The 26,016-nt window shown below is 31.7% G+C and overlaps 2 protein-coding genes across 3 annotated transcripts; one reads left to right on the forward strand and one right to left on the reverse strand.

Annotated features, from left to right (window-relative positions):
• Positions 1 to 395: 395 nt before the first annotated feature.
• Positions 396 to 7,246, reverse strand: LOC110600561 (serine carboxypeptidase-like 18). The gene is made up of 14 exons (XM_021737427.2): positions 6,962 to 7,246; positions 6,550 to 6,695; positions 6,386 to 6,462; positions 6,010 to 6,132; positions 5,829 to 5,931; positions 5,152 to 5,189; positions 4,955 to 5,056; positions 3,871 to 3,957; positions 3,361 to 3,525; positions 3,173 to 3,244; positions 2,086 to 2,204; positions 1,823 to 1,936; positions 931 to 985; positions 396 to 592 (listed from the first exon to the last, which is right to left on the reverse strand). The coding sequence occupies exons 1-14, from the start codon at positions 7,153 to 7,155 to the stop codon at positions 509 to 511; spliced, it is 1,479 nt and encodes a 492-aa protein (XP_021593119.1). The 5' UTR covers positions 7,156 to 7,246; the 3' UTR covers positions 396 to 508.
• Positions 7,247 to 15,036: 7,790 nt separating this feature from the next.
• Positions 15,037 to 18,642, forward strand: LOC110600126 (probable nucleolar protein 5-2). Of its 2 annotated transcripts, none has more exons than XM_021736874.2 (9): positions 15,037 to 15,181; positions 15,340 to 15,430; positions 15,591 to 15,632; positions 15,918 to 16,097; positions 16,187 to 16,351; positions 16,652 to 16,852; positions 17,222 to 17,719; positions 17,810 to 17,944; positions 18,025 to 18,642. In XM_021736874.2, exons 2-9 carry the CDS (start codon positions 15,353 to 15,355, stop codon positions 18,439 to 18,441), a joined length of 1,716 nt encoding a protein of 571 aa, XP_021592566.1. In that variant the 5' UTR covers positions 15,037 to 15,181; positions 15,340 to 15,352; the 3' UTR covers positions 18,442 to 18,642. The 2 variants fall into 2 exon arrangements, with proteins under 2 accessions (XP_021592566.1, XP_021592568.1); XM_021736876.2 differs by having other exon boundaries at positions 15,050 to 15,181; positions 15,353 to 15,430.
• Positions 18,643 to 26,016: the final 7,374 nt, after the last annotated feature.

The raw sequence follows: 26,016 nt of genomic DNA on the forward strand, positions 1-26,016 counted from the left end.
TTAGCTTCATTAGTTTTTTTTTCTTTTTTAAGCAATATTTATCAATTCGCCATAGAATCAAACTATTTAACACAACAAAAATTAAACTTACACAAATCAACCGTCGATGTGCATGCATGATGTGGCATGAATTTTAGATTGAGATCTTTCCGAGAGCGTGCCTTATAGACCGGTCCTTCTAGATCCCACATCAGTTGTAGATGAGTGTGTATAGACTTACATACCACCAACGAGTCTTATCAAAATTGTCATAATTTTAACTTAAATTTAATGACCGTAATTCGTGTGTGTCCTAACTCTAATAAAAAATTATCATTTAAAAAAAATAACTAAAGATAATGTTAAAAATGTCTTTTACTTATTATTTTTTTATATATATATTTTCTCATTTGCCCATTAACTAGAAATTCTTTTTTCTCCATGCACTGTATGTTGCAATGGAGAACATAAAAAGCCTAAGGCTAAGTACATAACATTATGCTTGGAAAGCCAATGTCTTTATTTTCCATTAAAGAGGGAAATAAGCAAAGAAGCGATCAATCATGAAATAACATTCCTTTGGTTTGTACTCTGGAGCAACATGACCTGCACCCTGCAATTAACACATTAGAAATTATGTGAATTTCTGCTTTCTATCATAAGATTCATTACGAAAATTAACTTTAATATTCACTTATGAAAAAATAAAAAATGTAATAATTAATGTCTTGAATGATAATGTTCAAACGTATTACAATAAATATTAAAATTAAAGATAAAATTTTTTATAACATTAAATTTTATTATTATAAAAATTCATATGCTACTGGATCATAGATATTAAATTATCCAATAATTAAAAGTCGAAAGAATGATACGTAAGACTTTTCTGCAATAATATATCTATTAATTCATACAAATACTTCTAGCATTAAGGGTGTGATTCCATACCTTGACAGTAGCATAAATGAGAGTGAAGTCACCATTCAAGTACTTCTCTGTATAACTACGTCAGACATACACAGTTAGGGGAATAGTATTCGGTTCAAATCGAAAAAATCGACCGAACTAAATTAATTTGAAATTTTGATTTAATTTTTTATTCATTTTGATTCGGTTCGATTTTTAATTTCAAAAATTTTGATTATTTTAGTTCGGTTCGATTTTGATAAAAAAAAATTGAAAAAATTGAACCGAACCGATTTAGTGATAACAATATATTATTTTCAATAATATAGAGAAATTAAATGAAAATAATATAGAGAAATTAAATCATATTAGCATGAAAATATTTTAATTAAATTTTAAAATATTAAAAATAAAGTGTAAAAAGTAAAAAATTTATTAAAAATGAAATCGATCAAACCGAATCGAATCGAACTGAATTAGACCAGTTCGGTTTGATTCTGTTTCTGACCAAAATCGATTCGGTTCGATTTTGATAAATACTAAAATTTTAATTTTTGATTTATTCGATTCGATTTAATTTTAAACCGAACCAATCGAATGCTGACCCTATACACAGTTAGATATTTAGTAAATGTTAAATTTCAATTTTGTATTTAATTTAACGCATTTTCAATTTTTTTTTCTTTTAATTTTAAGTTAAAGCTCAATTTAATTTAAAACAATAATACCAAAAAAAGTTCAGGCTGAATTTTGATTTAGACTAAAAATCAAGAAATTAACTAAATTTCACGATTTTTAGGGCTAAATTTTTATTTCTTAATTTAATTAAAAAATCAAGAAGGTCAATATTTTTGTTAATTTTTAGGATAAGTTGAGCTTATGTTGAAATTTATAGAGTAATTTAAATAAAAAGTTAAAGAGATAGAGAAGCTACCCAGCAACTTGACCATCTACAAACCATGGCCTCCAATATTCATCGGTTGTCAAATTAAGCAAATGAATCCAGCTTTGTGTGCCAATATGGGTTACGGATAAGTCATGATCACCACTGCACAAAATCAATATTACTATTACCAAAAATCACTATCCAATTCCTTTTAGTAGGAAGAAATTTTATTAATTAGTTATTTAATTTTAAAAATTTTAATTTTAAATTTTAAAAATATTTTAATTTATTTTTTAAAATTAAGAGATGACCTGTATATAAGAGCTCTAAGGCTCTGCTTGCTGAGATTTCTATGGTAATCAACTGAGCTTAAGACATTCTTTGTATAGGCTAAGGAAGCATTGCACCTCTTCCAAACTCCAGTCGTGTTCTGTGCATCATTGTCCATTTTCAAATCTCAAAAAAAAAAAAAAAAAAAATCCAATCTTTTCTGGAATTGGATTATACTCATATCAAATAAATTGAATATTAATTATATTAATATTATTGCTATTTTATTATTAATTTTATGACTATTTTATTAAATTTAATTATTTGTGATTATTTTCATTTAATTAATGATAAATATACATAATTTATATTATTAATATTAATATTTATTTATGAATAATTTTTAAAAAAAATTAATTAAGTATTAATAAATTGTCATTACAAAGATAAATTTAATATATTTATACTATATTTTTCTTATGTTTGCTAGAAATTTTCAATAAGTGCTTCTATAAATTTTATTTTGAAAATATTATGTTTATACATAAAAAAATAATTTTCAAAAAATCTCATAGAGAATAAATTTTAATAATTTAAAAATAAAATAATGTAATTTTATTGAAATAGAAAGTATTATGACTTGATTCAATTAATTTAATTGAGAAAAAAATTCAGATAAGATTAATTTAATAATATTAATAATTAATTATTATTTAAAAATCAAATAAATTCAAAAATAAAATTAAAATTAAATTAAAACATTAAATTAAAATAAAAATATATACATTAAATTAAAACATTAAATTAAATTAAAACATTAAATTAAAATAAAAAAACATTAAAATAAATTAAAATAAAAATAAAAATAAAAAAATAAATTAAATTAAAACATTAAATTGAAATTTTATTTTACTTTATTTTATTTTTATTATATATTTTTTATTTAATATATATTATTTTTAATAATCAAAATTGTAATCCTAAATAATTAGAAATAATTTGGGTAATTCCATTATTCTCCTCTCCTCTTATTCTTATTATTATTATTATTAATATAGAATGTTGAAATTCATTTGCAAACAATTAAGTTTATATTATGAGATTAGCAAAAAAGAAAAGAATTATTACCTCACGAACTTGAAGAGCATCCCTTACCCGTTTGTCATTAGCCCAAACACCAGAAAGCACATAGTTATATTCCTGGAAAGAATCCATTCATCACTCATTTACACAGAAAGAAAAGAAAAGAAAAGAAAAGGAAAGGAAAGAAAAGAAAAGAAAATTCCCGAAATGAAAGATAAAAGAAGTAAAATTACCCGACACCAATATGCAGTATTAAGCCTGGAAATGGAAAAACTTTGAGGGTCTTCTTCATTGACTGATCTTCTTCCTTCTATTCTTCTGAGGCCTTGTGTTGATCTTGGTTTTGCAGTTTGGCAAATTGGCTCCAGAACTTGCATTAGATTTATTTCAAGAATCAACTGAAACAGGACATCTCACTATTAACTTTTTCAATGTATATATTTATCACTACTAAATGTTTGAATTTTTTTATTCAATAACCCTAACATTTTTTTGAAAGCAATAAGCCTAACATTTATATTTTAATAAATAATTTATTTATATTTATTAAAATTATAATATTATCAGCATTTTTTATTCATAATAAATAAATTACCACTTAATATTATAATAATTGAAAACAGATAGAACGATTTTTAAATTATTGTTGTTAATTTAAGACTAAAGTTTAGATATATTAAGTTTTGACAACCTTAAATTCATTGTGTATTACAGACATTGCAAGTATAGGATACTGCTCTAACCTCGTCAATGGCATTGATATCGGAAACACAGCCTGTGTTGGTTGCATTTATGTTCACATAATCTCCATTGCAATCTTCCTTGGTGGACTGCAAATTTTCCACAACATTCCAAACTTTTCAAGTCAGTATCATCATATATATATCTCCTTTAATACACTCAAATTTTTCTGTGGAGAAAAAAAATTTATTAAGTATATACCTCAACTAAAGATATATTAAATTTTTAATTTTATTAATTATAAGGGTAAACTGCAATTTAGTCCCTCTAGTTTAGTGAAATACAACCTTTCGTCCCTCTGTTTTGAAAAACCTTCAATTTAATCCTTCACATTTAAAAAAACTGCAAAATAGTGTCTACCGTCAAATTTTCAGTTAACCTTCCATTTATTTTAATAAAAATAACTAAACTACCATTTTCTCCTCATCTTTCTCCTTCTTTTCTCGATCCTCTTCTTCCTTTTCTCCTCATCTTCCTCCTCCTCCTCCTCCTCCTTATTCTTCTTCTTCTTTTTCTTCTTCTCCTTCTCCTTCTTTTCCCGATCCTTTCTCCTCCTTCTCCTTCTCCTCCTCCTCCCGATCCTCTTCTCCTCCTCCTCCCGATCCTCTTCTTCCTTTTCTCCTCATCCTCCTCCTCGTCCTCCTCCTTCTTCTTCTTCTTCTTCTTCTTCTTCTTCTTCTTCTTCTTCTTCTTCTTCTTCTTCTCCCGATCATTTCTCCTCCTCATCCTCCTCCTCCTCCTTCTTCTTATGTGTTGGGATGGAGTGAATACTGTTTGGTTGAGTTTTTTTACTTAAAGGGTAGTTTAGTCATTTTCATTAAAATAAACGGAAGGTTAACTGAAAATTTGACGGTAGGGATAATTTTGCAGTTTTTTTAAATGTGAAGGATTAAATTGAAGGTTTTTTAAAACAGAAGGACGAAAGGTTATATTTTACTAAACCAAAAGGACTAAATTGCAGTTTACTCTAATTATAATAAGATATATTAAAATTTTAATTTAATTCAATTTGAAATTCAATGGATGAACCCTAATATAATAATTGTAGAGATTCTGTATATAGTAAAGATATATAATAGAAGAGACCTTGTAGAGTTGATCTGATATGAGTGTCAATCCGTGAGCAAATGGAACTCTTGAGTTGTCATCAATGAACGAATCCGTCTTTGGGTTCCCAAGCACATATCCCTGTTAACAACTCACAAAAACAAATAAATTATTGATCCGCTCATCTTCTATATAAACAATTTAATGAAATAATCAAGTGTGGGTGGTTACATTACTTTCAGATTCATAGTTGGTGCAACTCCAGCTTCATTACCTGCAAGGAAAACAAACATCCATAGTATTGGATAAACCACAATTTGGTCCATATAGTTTGATAAAGTCTACTTATTAGTACTTATATTTTTCACGTTAGAGAATAATTAATTATATTTTCATAATAAAAACTAATTTGTTGATTTTTCAAAATTATAATGACTATTTTTAAAAATATAAAAATCAACGTATAAATTTTATTAAATTTTAAAGATTAAATTATAGTTTATCTTAAATATATTAAAAAATATTATTTATCCATGTAATATAAAACACATATTAGATAATATTTCGATTTTAAAAATATATTACAATGTTATTAAAATTTTAAAAGTCTATTAATTAATTTTTTTATTAATTTTAATTATTAAATATTATAAAAAAATTTAAATATTTTAAATATAGATAAATTAATTAATAAATATTTTCATAAAAATAAGAATTGACTAATGAATTTTTTTATATCGCAAAAATTAAATAGTAAAATATTAAATAGGTAAAATTAATTGAAAATTTTATTAATAAAATTTTTTTAAAATTTTAAAAATATTTTAATATATTTCTTAAAAATAAATGATTAATTAATCGAGTTGTTTGAAGAATAAATAGTAAATTTCTCGAAAAAATTAAATTTAATTACCATAAAGTATATTTTGAACTATAATTGGAAGAGGAATGCCAGAATAAGAATCTCCACCAATGAATAGTTGGTTTGTGAGATACTGAGGATGGTCAAGTAACCACTGCATCATAATAAATAAGCAGCTATTTTAAAAATTTACAATTATTAATGTTTTTTTCTTAGAAATAATACATCATACCTTTTGTAAAAATGCATACGTCTGGGCAGCGGATTTGATGTCATCAACATAGTAATTCTGTTGGGTTGTAGAGTAGGAGAATCCAGTGCCTATTGGTGCATCTACGTATATTATATTCATGCCCTGCAAAATTCATCACCTCTCAGCATCTCATTGAAATTAAAGATTTTGAAAGAATTTCAATCCAATCCATTCTTTTTTTATCAATTCACTTATTTGAAAATATAATAATTTAATTCTTTTTAATTTAAAAAAAAAATTAAAATCCCACCTAATTTAATGAGATTTAGAAAAATATGGCCCAATTATAAATTAAGTTTGTAAAAAGAAATTAGGTAAATTATTTCAAAAATAAAAAAAGAAAGATTGTATGCACCTGGGTCCATGCAAAAGGATTCAAATGTAGGGATGGTAAACTTCCATTGTAATTAGAATAATTAAATGCTACAGGACCTGGAAAAGAAGGGCAGATGAGATTATTAGTGGCAATTTTAAAAATAAATAAATAAATAAAAGTTTTACAAGGAAGAATAGGAATACCACTTTCGTAGAAGAAGGCAGAGAGAACAGAGCAACCAGGGCCTCCAGTGAGCCAAAGCATCAGAGGGTCAAGTGAAGGGCTTCTTTCTGACTCTACAAAATAGTAGAATAGTTGCGACTCATTGGATTCTCCCACCCCTATGTACCTATATTCCAATTTTATTCATTTATTTTTTTATTTTAATTTTTAATACTAAATAAAATCTCCATTCTTGAAAAATAAACTTCTTTTCTAATGTGGGCCTCACATCTTATAATCCTTTTTTTTTCTGCATTTTTTTAACATTTTCAAATATAAAAGAAACACAAATAATAACATTTATTATCATTAAATTGAAGACTATAAAAAATTTAAAAAATTTAAAAAGTTATTAAAATAATAAAAAAGAAAAAAAATAAAGGAGCAACTAACCCAGTTTCAAGATAAAAGGGAAGGTGACCATCAAAACCAGGGAGATAAGTAACAAGAGTCTTAGAAGAAGCAATGTAAGAGAAAAGAAGCAATGCAAGAAATAAATGGAAACAAATAAAACTAATCTGATTTGGTCTTTGGGCTGCCATTTGTTGTTTGAAATTCATCAATGGATTTCTAAGATCAGTTTCCATCTTCCCCTTAAACTATATAAAGAAGCCAAATCTACTTCAATTCATTACCATTATTCTATCACTCAAAATTAGGTGTATATGTATGTCAATGTTTTGAAGAGCCGATTCATCATCCAACTTTCTTTCCTATAGATTAATTTTGTTGTGTTGATAAGATTTCACCAAAAGATCAGCATTCAGCACTCAGCAAAATCCAAGAAAATTGATACTGTGGTCAAAGTTTTGGAGACTTACAGTTGACAACTTACTTTGACAAATTCCCTCATGTTCATCCTCCTTTTCTTAGAGGGTTATTAATAATAATAATATGTTTTCTTATGTCTGCTTTATACACAGACTAAAGAGGAGAAAGGGGAGGCAAGAAAGTTAGCTGAGCTGTTATAACATATTGACTTACTGCTTTAACAATAATTTGATTAACTTATCAATTATTATCTAATATCTTCCTGCAAATTGAAGAAAGCTTTGAATAGAACTTGAAGATCACACAATTGATAAACAATTCATTGCAATTCCCAAGTGTGCTAGCCAGGTTTTGCATTAAACTTCTAAAGATGATCTAAAGATGGTACTTTATTTCTTAGATTTTTAGCTGATTTAAGAATCAGCTAGATAAACACTCAAATATACATTTAGAGTTGAGGCGGAATCCAATAGAGTGCATTCGAATTTTACAAATCTCAAATTTATTTATTAAAAAATTTTAAAAATTCGAGTTCGAGCTCGAAATCTAATATTTAAAACGAGTTCGACTCAAAAATTAAATATTATAATCGAGTTTGACTCGTGAAAACCTCGTTTAAATTAATAATAAGTCTAATTTAAATTCGAATTCGAAAGTTCAATTAAAAAACAGTTCATTATTAAAATTTAATTAATTTAAATTTTTAAATATTAAACTTTTAAATTAAAAGGTAAAACAAATTTTATTTATAGAAGAGTTTCACCACTCCGTCTCTATAAGTTTTGGACATAGAATAGGAGATGTCAATCGCATATAAGGTGCAGTGATTTAATAAAATTAGATTTGTGGTTAAGTGGTCAATGAAAGTTGGCTTTTCTAAGATTTTAAGTTTAATTTTCCATTAACATCAAATGATTTTTTTTATTATTTAGATTTTAATGTTTTAATAATTAAATCTTTTATTTTTTATTTAGATTTTAATATTTATTTATTTATAACATCAAATATTATTTATTATTTAAATATTAATTATAAAATTTTTAATTAAGTATATAAAATGTATTTAATATAAAATTAAGAATATAATACTAAACTTAATAATTATTTATTTAAATATTTATATTACATAAAAAATTAATTGAAATATATATATAATAAATATATAAATTTATATATATACAGTTTATACAGAATTATATAATTTTAATTAAATCTGTATAATTTTATTATTAGTATTAATAGACATTTTTATATAAAATTTATTAATATATTATTAATATGTTATTATTTGATTATTCATATATTATTATTTATTTTTATTTAAATATATAATTTATATTAAATTATTTTACACTATAAATATAAAATATTATATAAAATAAATATATTAATATAAATATAATTAATTTAAATTATATAATTACATATATACATTATACTCAAATTTTATCAATAAAATCATATTGATTTATATTAAATTATATAAAAATTTTAATTTATATAATTAAGAGAATAATATTAAATAGAAAAATAATTATATAAATGCATACATAAATATATGAAAATAATAATAATAATAATAGTTTATTATGATATTTAATAATTTAAAAAAGTGTCTGTTTAGAAAAACACAAAGTGAAAAATAAATATGTAAACTAATAATATAGTTATATAATCGAGAAATTAAGGGATACAAATATATAAATTAATAATATATATGGTAAATAGATTAAATGGCAAAAAAAATATGTAATTAATTCATCTGAATCGAATCGAGCCGAGTCTCTTAACGAGCCTGCTGGACGAGCATCTTAATGAGCCTGTTTATGAATCTCTTAATGAACCTGCTCACAAGTCTCTTAACGAGTCTCTTAACGAGTCTGTTCACGAATATCTTAATAAACTAGCTCGCGAGCTTCTTAACGAGTCAGCTCGCTAACTTTAATAAGTCAAATACTACTTAACTCAAGTTTGACTCGTTTAATAAACGAGTTTAAAAATTAAATTCTAGTTCAGTTCATTTAGTAATCAAATCGACTCTAGTCAAATTTTTATCGAGCCAAATTTCGAATAACTCACGAATAGTTTGGTCCATTTACAACACTACTACTTTGGAGCCTCTATGCAATCAATCCCGTCAAAATCATTAAATGTTTTAAATGACCAACAAAAGAAGATGGGAAAAAGAGACATTTGCTAGGAGCATATGTTTGACATATCTCAATACCCTATGCAAAGCTTGTTGATGAATTCTAGTGGGCTGTAGAGAAATTGAATCAATTGTTGGATTGTGAAAATTATATCTGGGTTTGTTGTAGTTAAGTACAATGATCTCTCCATAATTTTCAATAAAATTATCATTATTATTAAGTTATTAACTGTTACTAATAAAATTATACAACAAATTGAGTTTGTTGAAAATGTGTCAACAAATATCTATTTAATCTTATCTTAATTACTTTTTTAAATAATTTAAATGGGTCATAAAATGTTTTAAAATTCAGAATATCATAAAACTTAGATAAAATTTAATAGTATAAATATGTATTTAGCAAAAAAATTTAAAAGTAATAAAAGTTATGAGTTCATCCGACCAAAAGCTTTAATTTTTAGTTATTTCCCTTTTTATGGCTAAAAATTAACTCGATTTCAAATTAAAATTAGAGTAATTTTAATTTATAAAATTAAAATGTTTTAATAGTATATATTCAACAAGAAAGTAAGGATAACATATTCATATTTATGCCAATAATCTCATAATTGATAATTAACTATATAGGAAAAACAATCTAGATCGATAGAAGTCACCATAATTCGGTTTGAAAATAGCTTTCTGTTGTATTTAGATATGTATAACTCCCTTATTTGTAGGATGTAAACAGGTTGTATGTGTGTATTTAAGCTCATCTGTTATTCATAATAATACACACTTTTTTCTATTCTCTTATGGTATCAGAGCTGAAAGCTTAACAACATTTTTTTTATCCATTTCTTTTCTACTTGTTTTCCTTTCTTGTGTTATGGATCCACCATCTCCTACTGTTGAGAGTTCAATAACCCTGTCGGTTGTGCAATCCCCTACTGTGTCCTCTGGTTCTTAACTTGTTTCTATTAATGCCGCAACGCAAGCACCTATCAAACTCACCTCCACGAATTACCAATCCTAGCATACACAGTGGTATCTGCTGTTGGTGGGGTATGATTTTCTTAAATATATTGAGAAACCAAGAGTTGTTGCCATTGAATCAGATCCAATCTAGTTTCGTCAAGACCAATTAATTTGAAAGTGCTCTAGTAGCATCTCTTTCACCGGATATTGTTCCCTTTATAGTTGGTGAGAAATCTGCATCTGATGTCTGGCTTACCCTGGCAAAGACGTATGCAAAACCTTCACAGGCTCAGATTATGAGTCTTAGGGAATCTCTGTTCACCACTAAAAAGGGATCCATGACTATCACTGAGTTTTTACAGAAAGTTAAATCTATCACCACCACTCTTGTTGCGGCCGGTGTCCTGATTTCCATGAATGAAGTCGTCTTTCATGTTCTTCATGGGTTACCCCCGGAGTATAATGAAGTCGTTGCTGCAATTCGTGCTCGAGATACAGAGGTATCTTTTGATATTTTTCATGATAAACTTACTGATTTTGAAAGTCAGTTGGCTCGCGAATCAGGTTTTGTTGCTGCGCCGACTACGGTTAACTATACTGCCAAATCAGGATCTGCTCAGCCTCAGTCTCAATCAACTGGGAATCAACCAAATATGTCTGTTGTGGTTTCATTGCCTGATAATCCTGGAGGAGGATCGACTTCGAAAGCAAAAGTTAAATGCCCATTTTGTGATCCACTGTGTCATACCACCAAGCAGTGCTTTAAACTTGAAAAGTTGCTGCCCTGGATGTTTAACAATGATGCATCGCAGGTTGCAAATAAAACTCAGATTAATTGTGTAACACAAACTGGGCAATCTACTGATTCTAAGTGGATCATGAATTTCGACACCAATCAACATGTTGTTCAAGACTTACAGAATTTGGCAATCCATTCTGAATATGATGGCAATGACGATGTTCTTCTTGGTGATGGTAGTTCTTATCCTATAACACATATTGGTTATGTTCAACTTTTATCACACTCAAAGCCCTTGCATCTGAATAATGTGTTATGTGTCCCTGCTTTAAATAAGAATTTGGTTTTTGTTTATCAGTTATGTGCTGCTAACAATGTTGAAGTTACATTTAATCCATTCTTGTTTAATGTAAAGGATTTGAGCGCGGGAGCGCTGCTGGCGGAAAGGAAGCCTGTTAATGGAATTTATGAATGGCCACCTGATCTATCAGTTCTGCGAAAACCAAGTGTGAATCATATTGTTGCCCATTCACAGTCTCTCTGGCATCGTCGGCTTGGCCATCCCTCTACCCCTGTTTTGCGACTTATTCTGAACCAGTTTCAATTTTCAGTTGTCAATAATAATTTTTTCTGTGATTCCTGTAAGTGCAACAAAATGCACAAACTTCCATTTTCTCAATCCACAATGACCAGTTCAAAACCATTGGAATTAATTTACACTGATGTCTTCCCCGATTACTTCTGTTGATGGGTTCCGTTACTACCTAATTTTTGTCGATCACTATACTAAATATGTTTGGTTCTTTCCCTTGAAATGAAAGTCGGATGTGTCTTCTATTTTTCCTATTTATAAGATAATAGTTGAGAATTATTTTGACACGAAAATTATTTCAATCTATTCAGACAATGGGGGGGGGAATTTCATCATTTAAAGAGTTTTTTACAAGATAATGGGATTTCGCATTTTCTCACTCCGCCTTATACTCCTGAACACAATGCAATTGCTGAACGTAGGCACCGACATATTATTGAGACTGGACTTACCTTACTTCATTCAGCTAATTTGCCACTTTCATTTTGGTCCTATGCTTTTCAAACAGTAGTCTACTTAATTAATAGGATGCCTACTCCTATTCTTGAAAATAATTCTCCTTTCTAGTGTCTTCATAAGAAAGAACCAAATTATGTAAAATTGAAAGTCTTCGGGTATTTGTGCTACCCTTGGGTCAAACCTTTTAATTCCTATAAGCTTGAAAAACGTTCTGTTTCTTGTGTTTTCTTAGGATACTCAATCACGCAGAGTGCGTATAAGTGCTACGATCCACTCACTTCGAAACTCTATCTCTCTCGTCATGTGGAGTTTGTAGAAACAAAGTTTCCCTTTTGTACTCTTGCTCAAAACCTAGAACGCCCAAATTCTTCTACCATAGATACTTGGTCTCCCATCCATTTTGTTTTACCAATTGCAGGAATTGACAGTCTCAGGGAGCCAAAATCGACGGTGGCTGCTATGGCTTCCCCTTCTCCGGTTCAGTTGCAACCAATGCCAAATCCGGGAGCCACATCGAAAACCAGATTAGGAACGGATATGGGTATGGGTTTTCCTGCTGGTTTAATATATGATAATATTGATACTGTGGATGTATCTCAGTTGGATTTGGTGCCTCAAGTGCAAAATCAGTCTATTCACCCGATGATTACCAGGAGTAAAAACCATATTCGAAAGCCTATTCAGAAGTTGTGTTTTGCAAAGATTTCTCAATCTCCAACTATGTTATTTGTTCCTAAAACAGTGGCACAGGCACTAAAAGATCCCAAATGGAGATTGGCAATGGAGGCTGAATATAATGCGTTAATGAAGCAGAAGACTTGGAAGTTGGTTTCCCCAGATAAAGCAGCAAATATTGTGAGTTGCAAGTGGCTATTTCGAATCAAGACTGATGCCCAAGGAAATCCGGTGAGGTACAAAGCCCGTTTAGTAGCTAGAGGGTTCACTCAACACCCTGGTTTCGATTTTGATCAAACTTTTTCGCCGGTTGCTAAACATCCTACTGTAAGAATAATTCTATCTCTTGCTGTTGTTCATGGGTGGTCTTTGAGACAAATTGACGTTAATAATGCTTTTCTGCATGGTGTGTTAACTGAAGAGGTTTTTATGGAGTAACCCCCTGGGTTTGTCGACACTGATACTCCTCATTATATTTGTCAATTGGAAAAGTCGTTGTATGGACTTAAGCAGGCACCAAGGGCGTGGTACTCTGAATTAACATCATTTCTTATTAGTGCTGGTTTTGAATAGTCCAAATCCAACAGTTGTTTGTTTATGTCGTTCAAGACTGGTCACTGTGTGTACATTCTTGTTTATGTCAACGATATCATCGTCACTGGCAGTAACTCTGTTTTGATTGAGCAGCTTATATAGTTACTTGGTGGGAAATTCTAAATCAAAGACTTGGGCACTTTGCATTACTTCTTAGGAGTGGAAGTTACAAGAATTGCGTCTGGTCTGTTTTTGTCTCAACATAATTATATTAGAGAGCTTTTGGAAAAAGTAAACATGCATGAAGTAAAATCTGCTGCCACTCCATTATCCGTATCTATGGTATTAAGTAAACATGATTCAAATACTTTGGATGATGTCTTCGAATACAGAGCGATCATTAGAAGTTTGCAATACTTGTTGTTAACTAGACTGGATGTTGCTTTTGTTGTCAATAAACTCTCTCAGTATACTGACAGGCCTACGTTCAATCACTGGGCAGCAGTGAAGAGGTTCCTTTGCTATTTGGTTGAAACAATTGATTATGGTTTGGTCTTGCATAAACAATCCACATTAAGTCTACATGCATTTTCAGATGCGGATTGGGCTGGTGACTGAGATGATCAAATATTAACGGGAGCTTACGTCATTTTTCTAGGGAGAAATCCCATCGCTTGGTCATTGAAGAAACAGAAATCCGTTGCTAGATCTTCAACGGAAGCTGAATACAGGTCAGTGGCTACAACTATAGCTAACTTGATTTGGGTATAAAATTTGCTTCTTGAATTGAAAGTTTGAATTCCGGATAAACCAGTGATCTACTATGATAATCTGGGGGCGACATATGTGGTTGCCAACCCAGTTTTCCACTCCAAAATGAAACACATAGCACTAGATTATCACTTTGTTAGACAGAAGGTTCAAGTTGGCCATCTACGAATTACCCATGTTTCTTCTAAAGAACAAATTGCTGATTTATTAACCAAGCCATTGTCAATTATAGAGTTTACAAAGTTCAAGAACAAGATTGGTATCGGAGCTCGACCACCATCTTGCGGGGCATAATTATTTGTAGGATGTAAACAGGCTGTATGTATGTATTTAAGCTCATCTGTTATTCATGATAATACACATTTTTCCTATTCTCTTAGAATTTACATTAAATTTATCTAATTTAGTACTTGAAATCATATCAAAATCGATCAAATTTAGATCGATTAAAATTGTAGTTAAATAAATCAGAATTTGAATCAATGAGTCTGATTTTAATTTGAATTTGACCCAAACTAAAAATTAATGATTCGGATTTTAATTTGAATATGATAAAAAATTAAGAATTTTTCTTTCAAAAAATGGAAAATGTCAGGAAAAAAAAAATTAACCTTTTGACTTGATCAAGATCGAGTCCAACTAAACCTATTAGGAACTAACGATCACCTAGAAATGGCAGCCTTCTGATCCAGTCTCGATTCTGGATTAGGAATCGTTCATCTAATGTGAGTTTGGATTAGGAATTGGACCGTGGCCGGAGAATCCACAACGCCAGCAAGCCCATTTGCAATTGTAATCCCTACCCGGCCCAATTTGTAATCAACCTTTATTTGTCCCTCTCCTTAAGCCCTTTCTTCTCCTTAAAACCCTACTCCCTTGCACCCCTCTTCTATTCTCCTTGCGCGCAGCAGAGCAGAATCCCTCTTCTTCTTCCTTTCTCGCTCAAGTATTATTGCAGAAGAGGTAAAACCCTACAATTGTTTTTTTTTTATTTTTTTTTATTTTTATTTTTTTATCTTTTTGTTGTTTACGATCATTACTATAATGGGTTACCTACAAGAAAGCGTAGGAGTTTTATGTAAATTGTTTTGAATGCTATGTTTGTTCTGCATTTTTTGCAGCTGGGACGTAAAGATGCTTGTGCTATTTGAAACTCCTGCTGGCTTTGCGCTTTTTAAAGTTTTGGATGAAGGAAAGCTATCCAAAGTTGAGGTAAGTTTTCCTTAGATTTTCTTTTTCTTGAGAAAATATCTGGTGAAATGAGAGAACTATTTCAATTCCCTTGTTGCTCCTATTTTTATAAGTTTTGTTTTGTGTTCTACTCTTTTAACTATTTGGGTTTATGGATCTCTGAATTTTTTTTCCATTGCAGGATTTGTCAAAAGAGTTTGCTAGCTCAGAATCTGCAAGAAAGGTATATTTCTCCTGTGTAAACGACGGCTTTTGTATTTATAATGATGAAAATCTGCATTTGATTGTCTGCAGCATTTTGGTCTTCCCTGATGGTAAGGACTAGTAAATATGGTTTTGCTGAAACTGGTTTTCATGTCATACTGACTGATACGTTAGACGTTTGATCCCTTGTTTACTTGGTACAATAGCTTTTGGGCATCTTTAGTTGTCTGTTTTAATTGTTTTTTTTTTCTTTGGTATTATGCTTGCCTCAAATCATAATCTAGTTATACAATACTTGCTTCAGGTAGTGAAGCTGAAAGCTTTTTCCAAGTTTGAGAACACATCTGAGGCTCTGGAAGCAGTAACGAAATTGCTTGATAGCTCGCTCAGCAAAGGTTTGCGCAAGTTTTTGCGTTCTCACTGTGATGGTGAAACCTTGGCTGTGGCTGATTCAAAGCTTGGAAATGCAATTAAGGATAAATTGGTAACCTACTGCTTTTATACTTTGAGTTCTATTTTTTCCCTTAATTGTTATTTGATTTATTTTATTAAGTTGGATCAACTATGTAATAGAAAATCGAATGTGTTCACAACAATGCTGTCATGGAGTTGATGAGAGGCCTGAGAAGTCAGTTGACTGAGCTCATATCTGGTCTAGCTACTCAAGATTTGGCACCAATGAGCTTGGGTTTGTCACATAGCCTATCTAGATACAAGCTAAAGTTCAGTCCTGATAAGGTATTTCTCTTGTGCTAATGTCTTATCCCCTCATGAGTATAAGCTCTTCCTATTGGTAAAATATGTTGCTTTGGCGATTATTGCTTCAGGATTCATGTGATGGTACAAACAGTTGATTGATCATAATCATTTTGTTGCAGTATATGTTTGCTAATGCTTTAAACTTAATTATCAAAATCTGTAAGTGAGATATTTTGTGAAGAGAATTTCTTTAATACAACAATTTAGAAAGCTTTGAAATCCCAAATAAGTGCAGGGTTACCATGTTCTTATATTATAATGTTTATTTTTGTATTGTAGGTTGATACAATGATAATTCAGGCGATTGGTTTACTTGATGACCTTGATAAAGAGCTCAACACATATGCAATGAGGGTCAGAGAATGGTATGGTTGGCATTTTCCAGAGCTTGCTAAAATCATACAAGATAACATCCTCTATGCCAAAGCAGTGAAACTGATGGGTAGTCGTGATAATGCCATAAAGCTCGACTTCTCTGAGGTAGGTTTCTAATTTAGTTAGGGAATTTCTTTGATGCTTGGTACACTTTTTTTTTTCCAGAGCTTTTAGGGGGTAGGTTCTGTCGTTTGCCCATTTGTACAAGTATCTGTTTCTTAGTACTTCTTAGCCAGTGTTGACTGGTGGCATTGACTGAATAGTCACTGTAGCCAATTAGTCATCTAGGTTTCCCTTACTCATCTTTAATCTTCTTACCATTGTCTGAATGAATAGTTTCTTCTCACTATGTTAATGCTTAATAGAACATGAGGTCAGTGTTATTAATCTTCAATAAGAAAAGAGATATAATGATAAAAGCTTTTGCTGTTTTAGATTATAATTTAATGTCCTTTTATCTCCCTGATATTCCAGATACTTCCAGAAGAGATTGAGACAGAATTGAAAGAGGCAGCTATGATATCCATGGGAACTGAAGTTAGTGATGTTGATTTGATGAACATAAAAGATCTATGTGATCAAGTTCTGTCTCTCTCTGAGTACAGAGCTCAACTTTATGATTATTTGAAAAGCAGAATGAATACTATTGCCCCAAACTTAACTGCTCTTGTTGGAGAGCTGGTTGGAGCTCGCCTCATTGCCCATGGTGGGAGCTTATTGAATCTTGCCAAGCAGCCTGGGAGCACAGTTCAGATTCTTGGTGCAGAAAAAGCTCTCTTCAGAGCTCTGAAAACAAAGCATGCAACTCCGAAATATGGGCTTCTTTTCCATGCATCCTTGGTTGGTCAGGCATCCTCAAAGATGAAGGGAAAAATATCTCGATCGCTTGCTGCTAAAGCTGCACTGGCAATTCGATATGATGCTCTTGGAGAGGGCCAAGATAACTCTATGGGATTGGAAAACCGGTTGAAGGTACTTGGAATAAAGTTTTCTCAAGTTTTCTCTCATAAAGAATCTTTTCATCTCAATATTAAAAGGCTGTCTTACATGATAATTTTGTAGCTTGAAGCACGGTTAAGGAACCTTGAAGGAAGAGAATTGGGTCGTTCTGCTGGCTCTGCTAAGGGTAAACCTAAGATAGAAGCTTACGACAAGGATCGAAAGAAGGGGGCTGGAGCACTTTTAGCTGCTGCAAAGGTCTGTGTTAAGTTTGCCAATAATCTCCAGTTATTACTCCTTGATTTTGGCTGTTTATTGACTACTTTGCATTTGTCTAGACATATAATCCTTCTGCCGATTCCATTCTTGGGCAAACACTGAGCTCCAATGCTGGGACTGATGAAGAAATGGTCCCAAGACAACAGAAGACTGATCAAGCTGAGGAACCTGCTGAGGAAGCTCCAGTTACAGGTGAAAAGAAGAAAGAAAAGAAGAAGAAGAAGAAAGCTAGTGAGGAGGCGGCTTTAATGACTAATGGAAATGGCAGCGCTGCTCAATTGGAAGCAGAGGAATCTGTGAAGAAGGAAAAGAAGAAAAAGAGAAAAGATAGAGCTGAAAATGGCGATGAACAAAATGACAAGAAGGATGTTGATGTGGGAGAGAAGAAAAAGAAGCGAAAGCATGGTGAACAAGACGAGGAAACTGAGATGCCGAACAAGAAGGATAAGAAGAAAAAGAAGAAAAGCAAGGATTAAGAACCTTAACAAGGTACTATCCAACAATTTTCGATAATTTAGGCAGCATTCGAGTAAATCTCCATGTAATATTTGGCTTTTCCTCCTCTTTTGATTACTCAAGTATTAGGTTTCTTTACTTCTATTTTATCTTGGCACTTTATAGCTGTTTGTACTTTGTATGAGAGGAAGATCCATCAAATCAAAGTTTTATTTGTTTCCTCTTTCTTTCCCATGAGAAAATGAAATGCTTGGATTATTGATGAATTCAATTAGTTGGTATCAATTTGCCATTTCAGCCAATCCAATCATGAAAGTTTACTCTAAAACCATGTTTTCTGTTGTAGATTTCAGGCTGTTTAATACTATGAGCATCTCATCAGTTCAATTACAATCAATCTCAATTTGGTTAGGGTTCACTATATTGATAACTAGCAAGTTTGCAGCGGTTGAGCATGGAGACTTGAAGTGGACCGTTGGGTTCTAAATCTCTATGATTTAGATTTTTTTGTTGTTTCATATTTAGAGGTGTTTTGATTTTGCTTCTTTATTTATTTTTTATTTTTTATTTTTTAAAGTTGATTGGGTTGAAATTAAGGTATCAATATTATAACTTATTTAACCCTTAAATTTATAAAAATTATAATAGTTAAATAAAAATTAATTAGGTTTAAGGACATTGTTAAAAGGTCAGAAATATTTATACTTTTTATAAATTATTTATATTGATTATGCTTTAAATTTTTATACAATGGTTATACTCTAACTTTATTAATTTATAAAAATTTAGAATAATTAATTGTTATTATTTTCGAATAAAAGGCTTATTTTAACTCTCGTAATTATTAATTAATAATTAATTAAATTGTTAACGATTTTTTAATTTAATCAAGCTCTTACAACTTTCAAATTTGACTTAATTAAGTCATATATTATAATTTTAAATCAATTAATTTTAAATTAGAATTTATTAAATATTTATCTTTTAAAATTTAAAAATTTTTAAAATTAAAAAATTAAAAATTCAATCATGTTCACCTCAGGGACTCCATTCTGCAAAATTAAAGACCATAAATCTAATAACTGCTCATGATAATCAAGAATTCAAAAACGAGAATCAAAGCGAACAAAAAAAGGGGGAAATTGAGAAGCAACAGCAAAAACAAAGTCCAAATCCAAGAGAGAGACTAGTGAGACATTAATCAAGATTCGAACTTAAGATAACTTTAAAATTACTTTATTGTTTATTTATGATTAAATGTATATTTACATACTTCTATTTTAATATTTTTATTCTATCACAATTTAATTTTAACTGTAATTTAATAAATATTTAAACTTTAAAATGTCTAAACTTTTTTAAAAAATATTTTTAAATATTTTTTTTTTTTGAAATTTGTGCGTTTGACAAAATCAATAGTATAAAAATTCAATTCTCTTAAATTCTTGTGAAAATTAATTTTAAATTAAAAGAAAATTTTAATAAAATTGTTAGAATTTTACAAGAAATGATTTCATTTATCTTTCGTTTGGTAAGAATAATTTTACAAGAAAAGAATTCAAGTAAATTCTTATAAAATTATTCATAATTTTATTTTTATACATAATAAAAAATTTTCAAATTAAAAAATTTTGAATTATTTATTTCAAATAAAAATTTTACAAGGAAAAATTGAATTGAATTGAATTCTTACAAGATTCTTGATTCAAAAATGGAGGGTGAAACTTATTTACATTAAAAATTATTTAATTAGCCCTTGAAAATTCTTTTTTATTTTTTTTTTAATTTTAATTTTTTAATTTTAAATTTACTTCTTATTTTTAATTAATAATCGCTCTTTACAAAAATTATTTTAATTTAATAGTCACTGTTAATACTTAATACATTTATAATTAATATTAAAAATTTATTATATTATTTTGTTAATTTAAAAAAAATTTATATTTTTAATAGTAAAAAATTATGTAAAATTCAGATTTTAAATATTAAAAAAATATTAATAATGTTTTTTCCATGAATGTAATAAAAATAATTGTTATTTATAAGGATAAATATTTATGTTTAGTTTAAAAATAATAAAGATGATGAATAAATTAAATCAATTTAAAAATTTATTATTAATTTATCTAATATAAAAAAATTCAATTGAATTCTATTACATTTAAATTGATAACAAAGAATTCTTTTATTAATAAAAATAAATTAAATTCGATTGATAGAATTCAATTCATTTCTTAAAAGAATTGCATACCAAACAAGGGCATATAGTTTTCTACATTGAAGCAATAATATTCTAGAGCACAAGTCCTGACTAGATGACATACTATAGGCAGTCTCTCCTTTTAGGTATCCTCAATTTTGAGATCCTCCTTAGGGGTTGAAGGGTTCATGTCATTTGGTGGAAGGCATTATTTTACTTTTAGTTTTACCTAGAATTAGAGAAATATCTCAAGACTTGTTGATTGTATTTAAAAGAGTAGCAAAGTGGATTCAGAAGAAATGAAAAGACAAATTTTGGATATTCAGTTTTTTTTTATTATAAATGATTTATTTGATTTTTTTAATTATTTAAAATATAACATTAATACTTTATTCATTAAAAATTTACTCTTATCTTTTTTCGACTTTTAATTAACATTGTTAAATTTAGAGTTATTAGATCAAAATTAAAAGTTGAGAGACTTGATTGAATTCAAAAAACCTTCAAGGGCTTAATTGACTATTGATTAATAATTAAGGGGTTAAAATAAATCTTATGTCTCATTTTTATAAATGTAAGCTAGGATAAAATTTTAGTTCATATGTTAAATAGATAAATATCATTTAGTTATGGGTATAAGTATTTATTCAAACAAAATTTAATAGTTAGAAAAGATGGGATGATAAGAAAAATCAATTGGGCAAAATATTTTAACGTTTGCATGGTTTTGCATTTAATTCAAATATTATAATTTTGATTTATTTTTTCAACATTTTTATTTTGGGATCTGATGAGTTTCGAGCTTTCGTTTACAAAAATCGTTGGAGATATATTAGGATTATGATTGTTGATAGCGTTCTGTATGTGATAGCTGTTGTGATTTCTTATGACCTTAATTCCTAAACTGCCTAATTCTGAGACGGTTAGCCAGTTCTAACCCATTAGTCTTTGCAATGCCTCCTTCAAAATCATTATGAAGGTGCTTGTTAATAGGCATACGAGAGTGTTGCCTACTCTTGTGTTTCCCAATTAAGGCAACTTCATCTCGGGACGTCAATTGCATGATAACATTTTTATTCTTCAAGAAGTTCTCCATATTATGAGGAAAAAAATATTATGCATGGATTGGATGGTAGTTAAGATCAACTTAGAAAAAACTTATAATTGCTTATGATGGGATTTCATTTCTTACACCTTGCTTGATATTGAGTTGCCTAGCTCTTAGTTGTCAGTTATAATGCAATGTCTTAAGACAACTTTTATGAATATTATATGGAACAATTTCACGGTAGATGTGTTTCAACCAATAATGGATGTACGGTAGGATGACCCTATCTCACCGTTTCTAGTTGTGTTATTTATGGAGTAGTTGACCCATAGGATTGTTGCTATTATTGAGGGTAGGAGTTGGAAACTCATTCATGTCTAGTTGACTTTGGAGCAGCTTTGAGGGAGCGAGTTAATAATGCTAAATCAAAAGTTATGTACTGTTGTACGGACATGGAGGAAATAGTGGAAATTGAGAAGTATTTATAAGAACCCATATTTCAAGAGAGCGTATTAAAAAAAAGAGAAAGTTTTGCTTTTCTATATTCCAAGATTGATAGTAGGTTAGCAAGTTGGAAGAGCAATACTCTTTCAATGGGCGATAGAGTTACACTAGCCAAGTTAGTGCTTTTATGATACCAAACTATGTGTCACAATCTTTAATCTTGTCTCAATCGATTTGTGATGACATTGATAGGCTTGGGACTAGGTTGCTAAGCCTACAACATATAGAGCTCTTAGTCTTAAATGGTACTAGGACATTAACTTGACCTTCTTAACAAAACTTGGCTAGCGTCTTATAATGGGATAGGGTGGTTTGTTGGCCAATCTCTTGCGGATTAAGTACTTTTTCACTAAGATGGGGGATTGATGCGACTGTTTCCAAACTAGACTGCTCTGTTGTATGAAGTTGTGCTTTACCCACCTGTTTCACTCTGTAACGACCCGGAGATCAGACCGCTACCGGCGCTAGGATCCGGGTCGACTTAAGGCCGCCGGGACCCGTAGCAAGCCTGACCTATAACCTGTAAACCTGTATAATCCCATACATGATCAACAACATGCATAAAAATTAAAACTTTTCTTCATACATACTGTCATCAACTAACTCAACCTGTGCATACTCTGAACATATACATAACATAGTCCCTCTGTGCCGCCGAACCTAGCTGAGTTTCGTCTCTGTCCAGGACTTTCGGCCGCCGAAGGTGCCGCCGAAAGTACCCTGTTCAGCCATTTCATGCATATTTTCTGTGATGTTTTCATGATGTTTTAGGGGGTTTTTGGGGGATATATTAGAGTCATGTTTATATATGTTTGGTCCCTCATTTGAGTCCACCTGTGTAGGTTCGGACCCGAGGAACCGAGGACCCCAGCAGTGAGTTCAGCTGCTTCGGTATTGTCAGAGTCAGCCAGAGGTGAGTGGAACTAAACTTCATCTTTTAAATTAAATGTTTTATCATGCTTCATGCATCACGATTATGCAATAGGATGATTGCATTAGTTTCATGAATATGCCGCATTGCATCATTTGTTGTTGATGTGGGTGAATGTTGGATGACCCAATTAGTCCAAGACAGGAAGACCAGGACCCCATGCTACGGCCTGGCACAGAGTAAGCAAGTCCAGGCCCCAGTCTACAGGCCTGGCACAGAGTAAGGCACGGTTATGGGACTCGAAGACCAGGAGCCCAGAGGAGGCCCTGGAAAATGGTAAGTAATGTATGTATGACAGGAAGACCAGGACCCCATGCTACGGCCTGGCACAGAGTTAACTTGGACTATTTGGTGACAAGTTCACCCAACCCTTATGTGAATTGTCTGTGTTATGATGCATTCCATGTGAGCATAGTGTTAATGTGTTTTTACTAGCTCTACTCACTGGGCTTTTAGCTCACCCCTCTCCCTTTTCCCCCAGGCTTACAGGTACAGGATATAGTGCGGGAGTTCGGATAGAGTGAAGGAGTCATGCTTATGTAATAGATAGAAATGGACATGATTAAATTGTAATGTAAAAGTACAGTATTGTTATGTAATGAGTTTTATGGATGTTAGTATGTGCTTGACCATAGTATATTGTTAATCCCTTTGTATGTACATGATCTTATGTTATGATGTTTATGTAAACCAACTCACCATATGTTGTATAGCCCTTTGAGGCTTGTTGAGATCCCACAGAGGGACTTTAATTATGTAAATGATCAGAGTATGCACGGGTTGAGTTGGTGATTGATAGCATGTATGCAAGAAGAAGTTTTAATTTTTATGTATGTTGTTGATCATGTATGGGATTATACAGGTTCACAGGTTTTATGTCAGGCTTGCTACGGGTCCCGGCGGCCTTAAGTCGACCCGGATCCTAGCGCCGGTAGCGGTCCGATTTTCGGGTCGTTACAGAATGGTATCAGAGCACTAGGTTCACATGGTCGGACCTAGAGTGTCGGGCTCATAGAGGTTATAGAAGGTCAAGCACAATAGGAAAAGATCATGTCCACTAGGATAGGATGTGGAGTCCTGTCTTGCATGATGATGTGAAATGCCATGATTTTATGCATGTGCATTAATGATATGCTATGATACGTGATGTATGTGATGAGGGTTCATGTGTGCCCACATGAACCATATGATGCTAATGTTGCTTGTGATGTGTACTGTTTTTCAGAAAACAGGATGAGAGAAACTCGTCGATCAGCAAGATTGACTGGAGTACCACCTGAGGATGAGGGCATGAGCGCCCGTCCTCCAGCATTGCCTAGGGCAATGTCTAGCAGGTCCAACAGGGACAGAGTAGCAAGAGACCCTAGAAGGTCTCTGGATCTGGGTAGAAGCAGATCAGTCAGAGGGACAGTTCAGGGAGGAGCGTCAGAGGATATGGGGGATGAAATGGACGTAGAACAGAGGAGGGATGGCAGTTTGGGAGTCAATATGGCAGAAGAAGGAATGGGAGAGTCCCAAGGAGGCACTCAGGCCTCGGAATTTGTTCAGCCACCTCACTACCCACATTTCTCACAACATCCCGGGTATTCGATGGGAGGTACATCGGATTACCCTAGTTTCACCCCTTATCCCACACAGATGCCATACCCACCATACTACCCACCATACTCTCAGTACCCAATGTATCCACCTCCACCCTACTATCCAAATCCAGCAAACCCTACCTCAGAAAATGTTGCACCCCCTCCACCACCTGCAGAACCAGCAGCCCCAGTTGCTCAACCTCATAGACCTAGCTCAGCCAGTGGGAGCAAGGTTAAGATGACAGACTATATGAAGCTGGGTGCTCCCCAGTTTGAGACCGGTGATGATCCGTTCGTGTACTTGGAGCGGGTCAAGGCAATTACAGATGAGATTGGGGCTGATGACAGTAGAGCCATTCAGATGGCCGGGTTCACGCTTAAGTGCAAGAAGGCACGGGAGTGGTACAAGAATTATGTGAACCCGAGAGTGGACAACATGACTTGGGAAGAGTTTGCAAACGAGTTTGTAGGATGGGCTTTCCCTGATAGTTCAAGGGAATTGAAGATGATAGAATTCGAGCAGTTGAGGCAGACTGATGACATGAGTGTAGACGAATATACTGATAGATTTATGGAGTTGCTGCCATTTGCAGGGCAAGACCTTAGCACAGACCAGAAGAAGTCGAGGAGGTATATCATGAAGCTCCATCCCAGGTATTCCTCCTTGGTACAGTCAGCAGATAGAGAAAGTTTTCATGCCATAGTAGACATGGCTAGGAGAATGGAGGCTAGTGCCATCATTCAGGGGACAGTTAAGCAGACCGTGGCACAAGCTTCTGGTTCTAAAACTCCGGGTGGGGGAAGGTTAGATCCCTCTACCTTGAGTGCAGCAGCTTCAGGCAGTAAAAGATGGAGTAAACCCAAGGGTAAGAAGAACAAGTTCTGGAGTAAAGTTAAGTCCAGTCTGGGATTTGGGAGTGGCTCAAGCTCTGGTGCGGATAATGCAATTTGTGCAAGGTGTGGTAGGCCACACAAGGGAATATGTCGGTTAGGGACGAACGTGTAACGACCCGGAAACCGGACCGCTACCGGCGCTAGGATTCAGGTCGGCTTAAGGCCGCCGGAACCCGTAGCAAGCCAAACATACATCCTGTGAACCTGTTCAATCCCATACATGAACCAAAACATACATAAAAATTAAAACTTTTCTTTCATTTAAACATTCCTTTACCCATTCTAGCCTGTGCAAGCATAACCATAACATAAACCCCTCTTTGGAGTTCTCAACAAAATACTCCAATGGGGTACATAAAATATATCAGGCTTGGGTTACATAAACATCATAAAATATTTATCTCATGTATTTAAGGGATTACAACAGACTCTAGT

Source organism: Manihot esculenta, chromosome 14 (assembly GCF_001659605.2).
Source record: "Manihot esculenta cultivar AM560-2 chromosome 14, M.esculenta_v8, whole genome shotgun sequence".
NCBI lineage: Eukaryota > Viridiplantae > Streptophyta > Magnoliopsida > Malpighiales > Euphorbiaceae > Manihot > Manihot esculenta.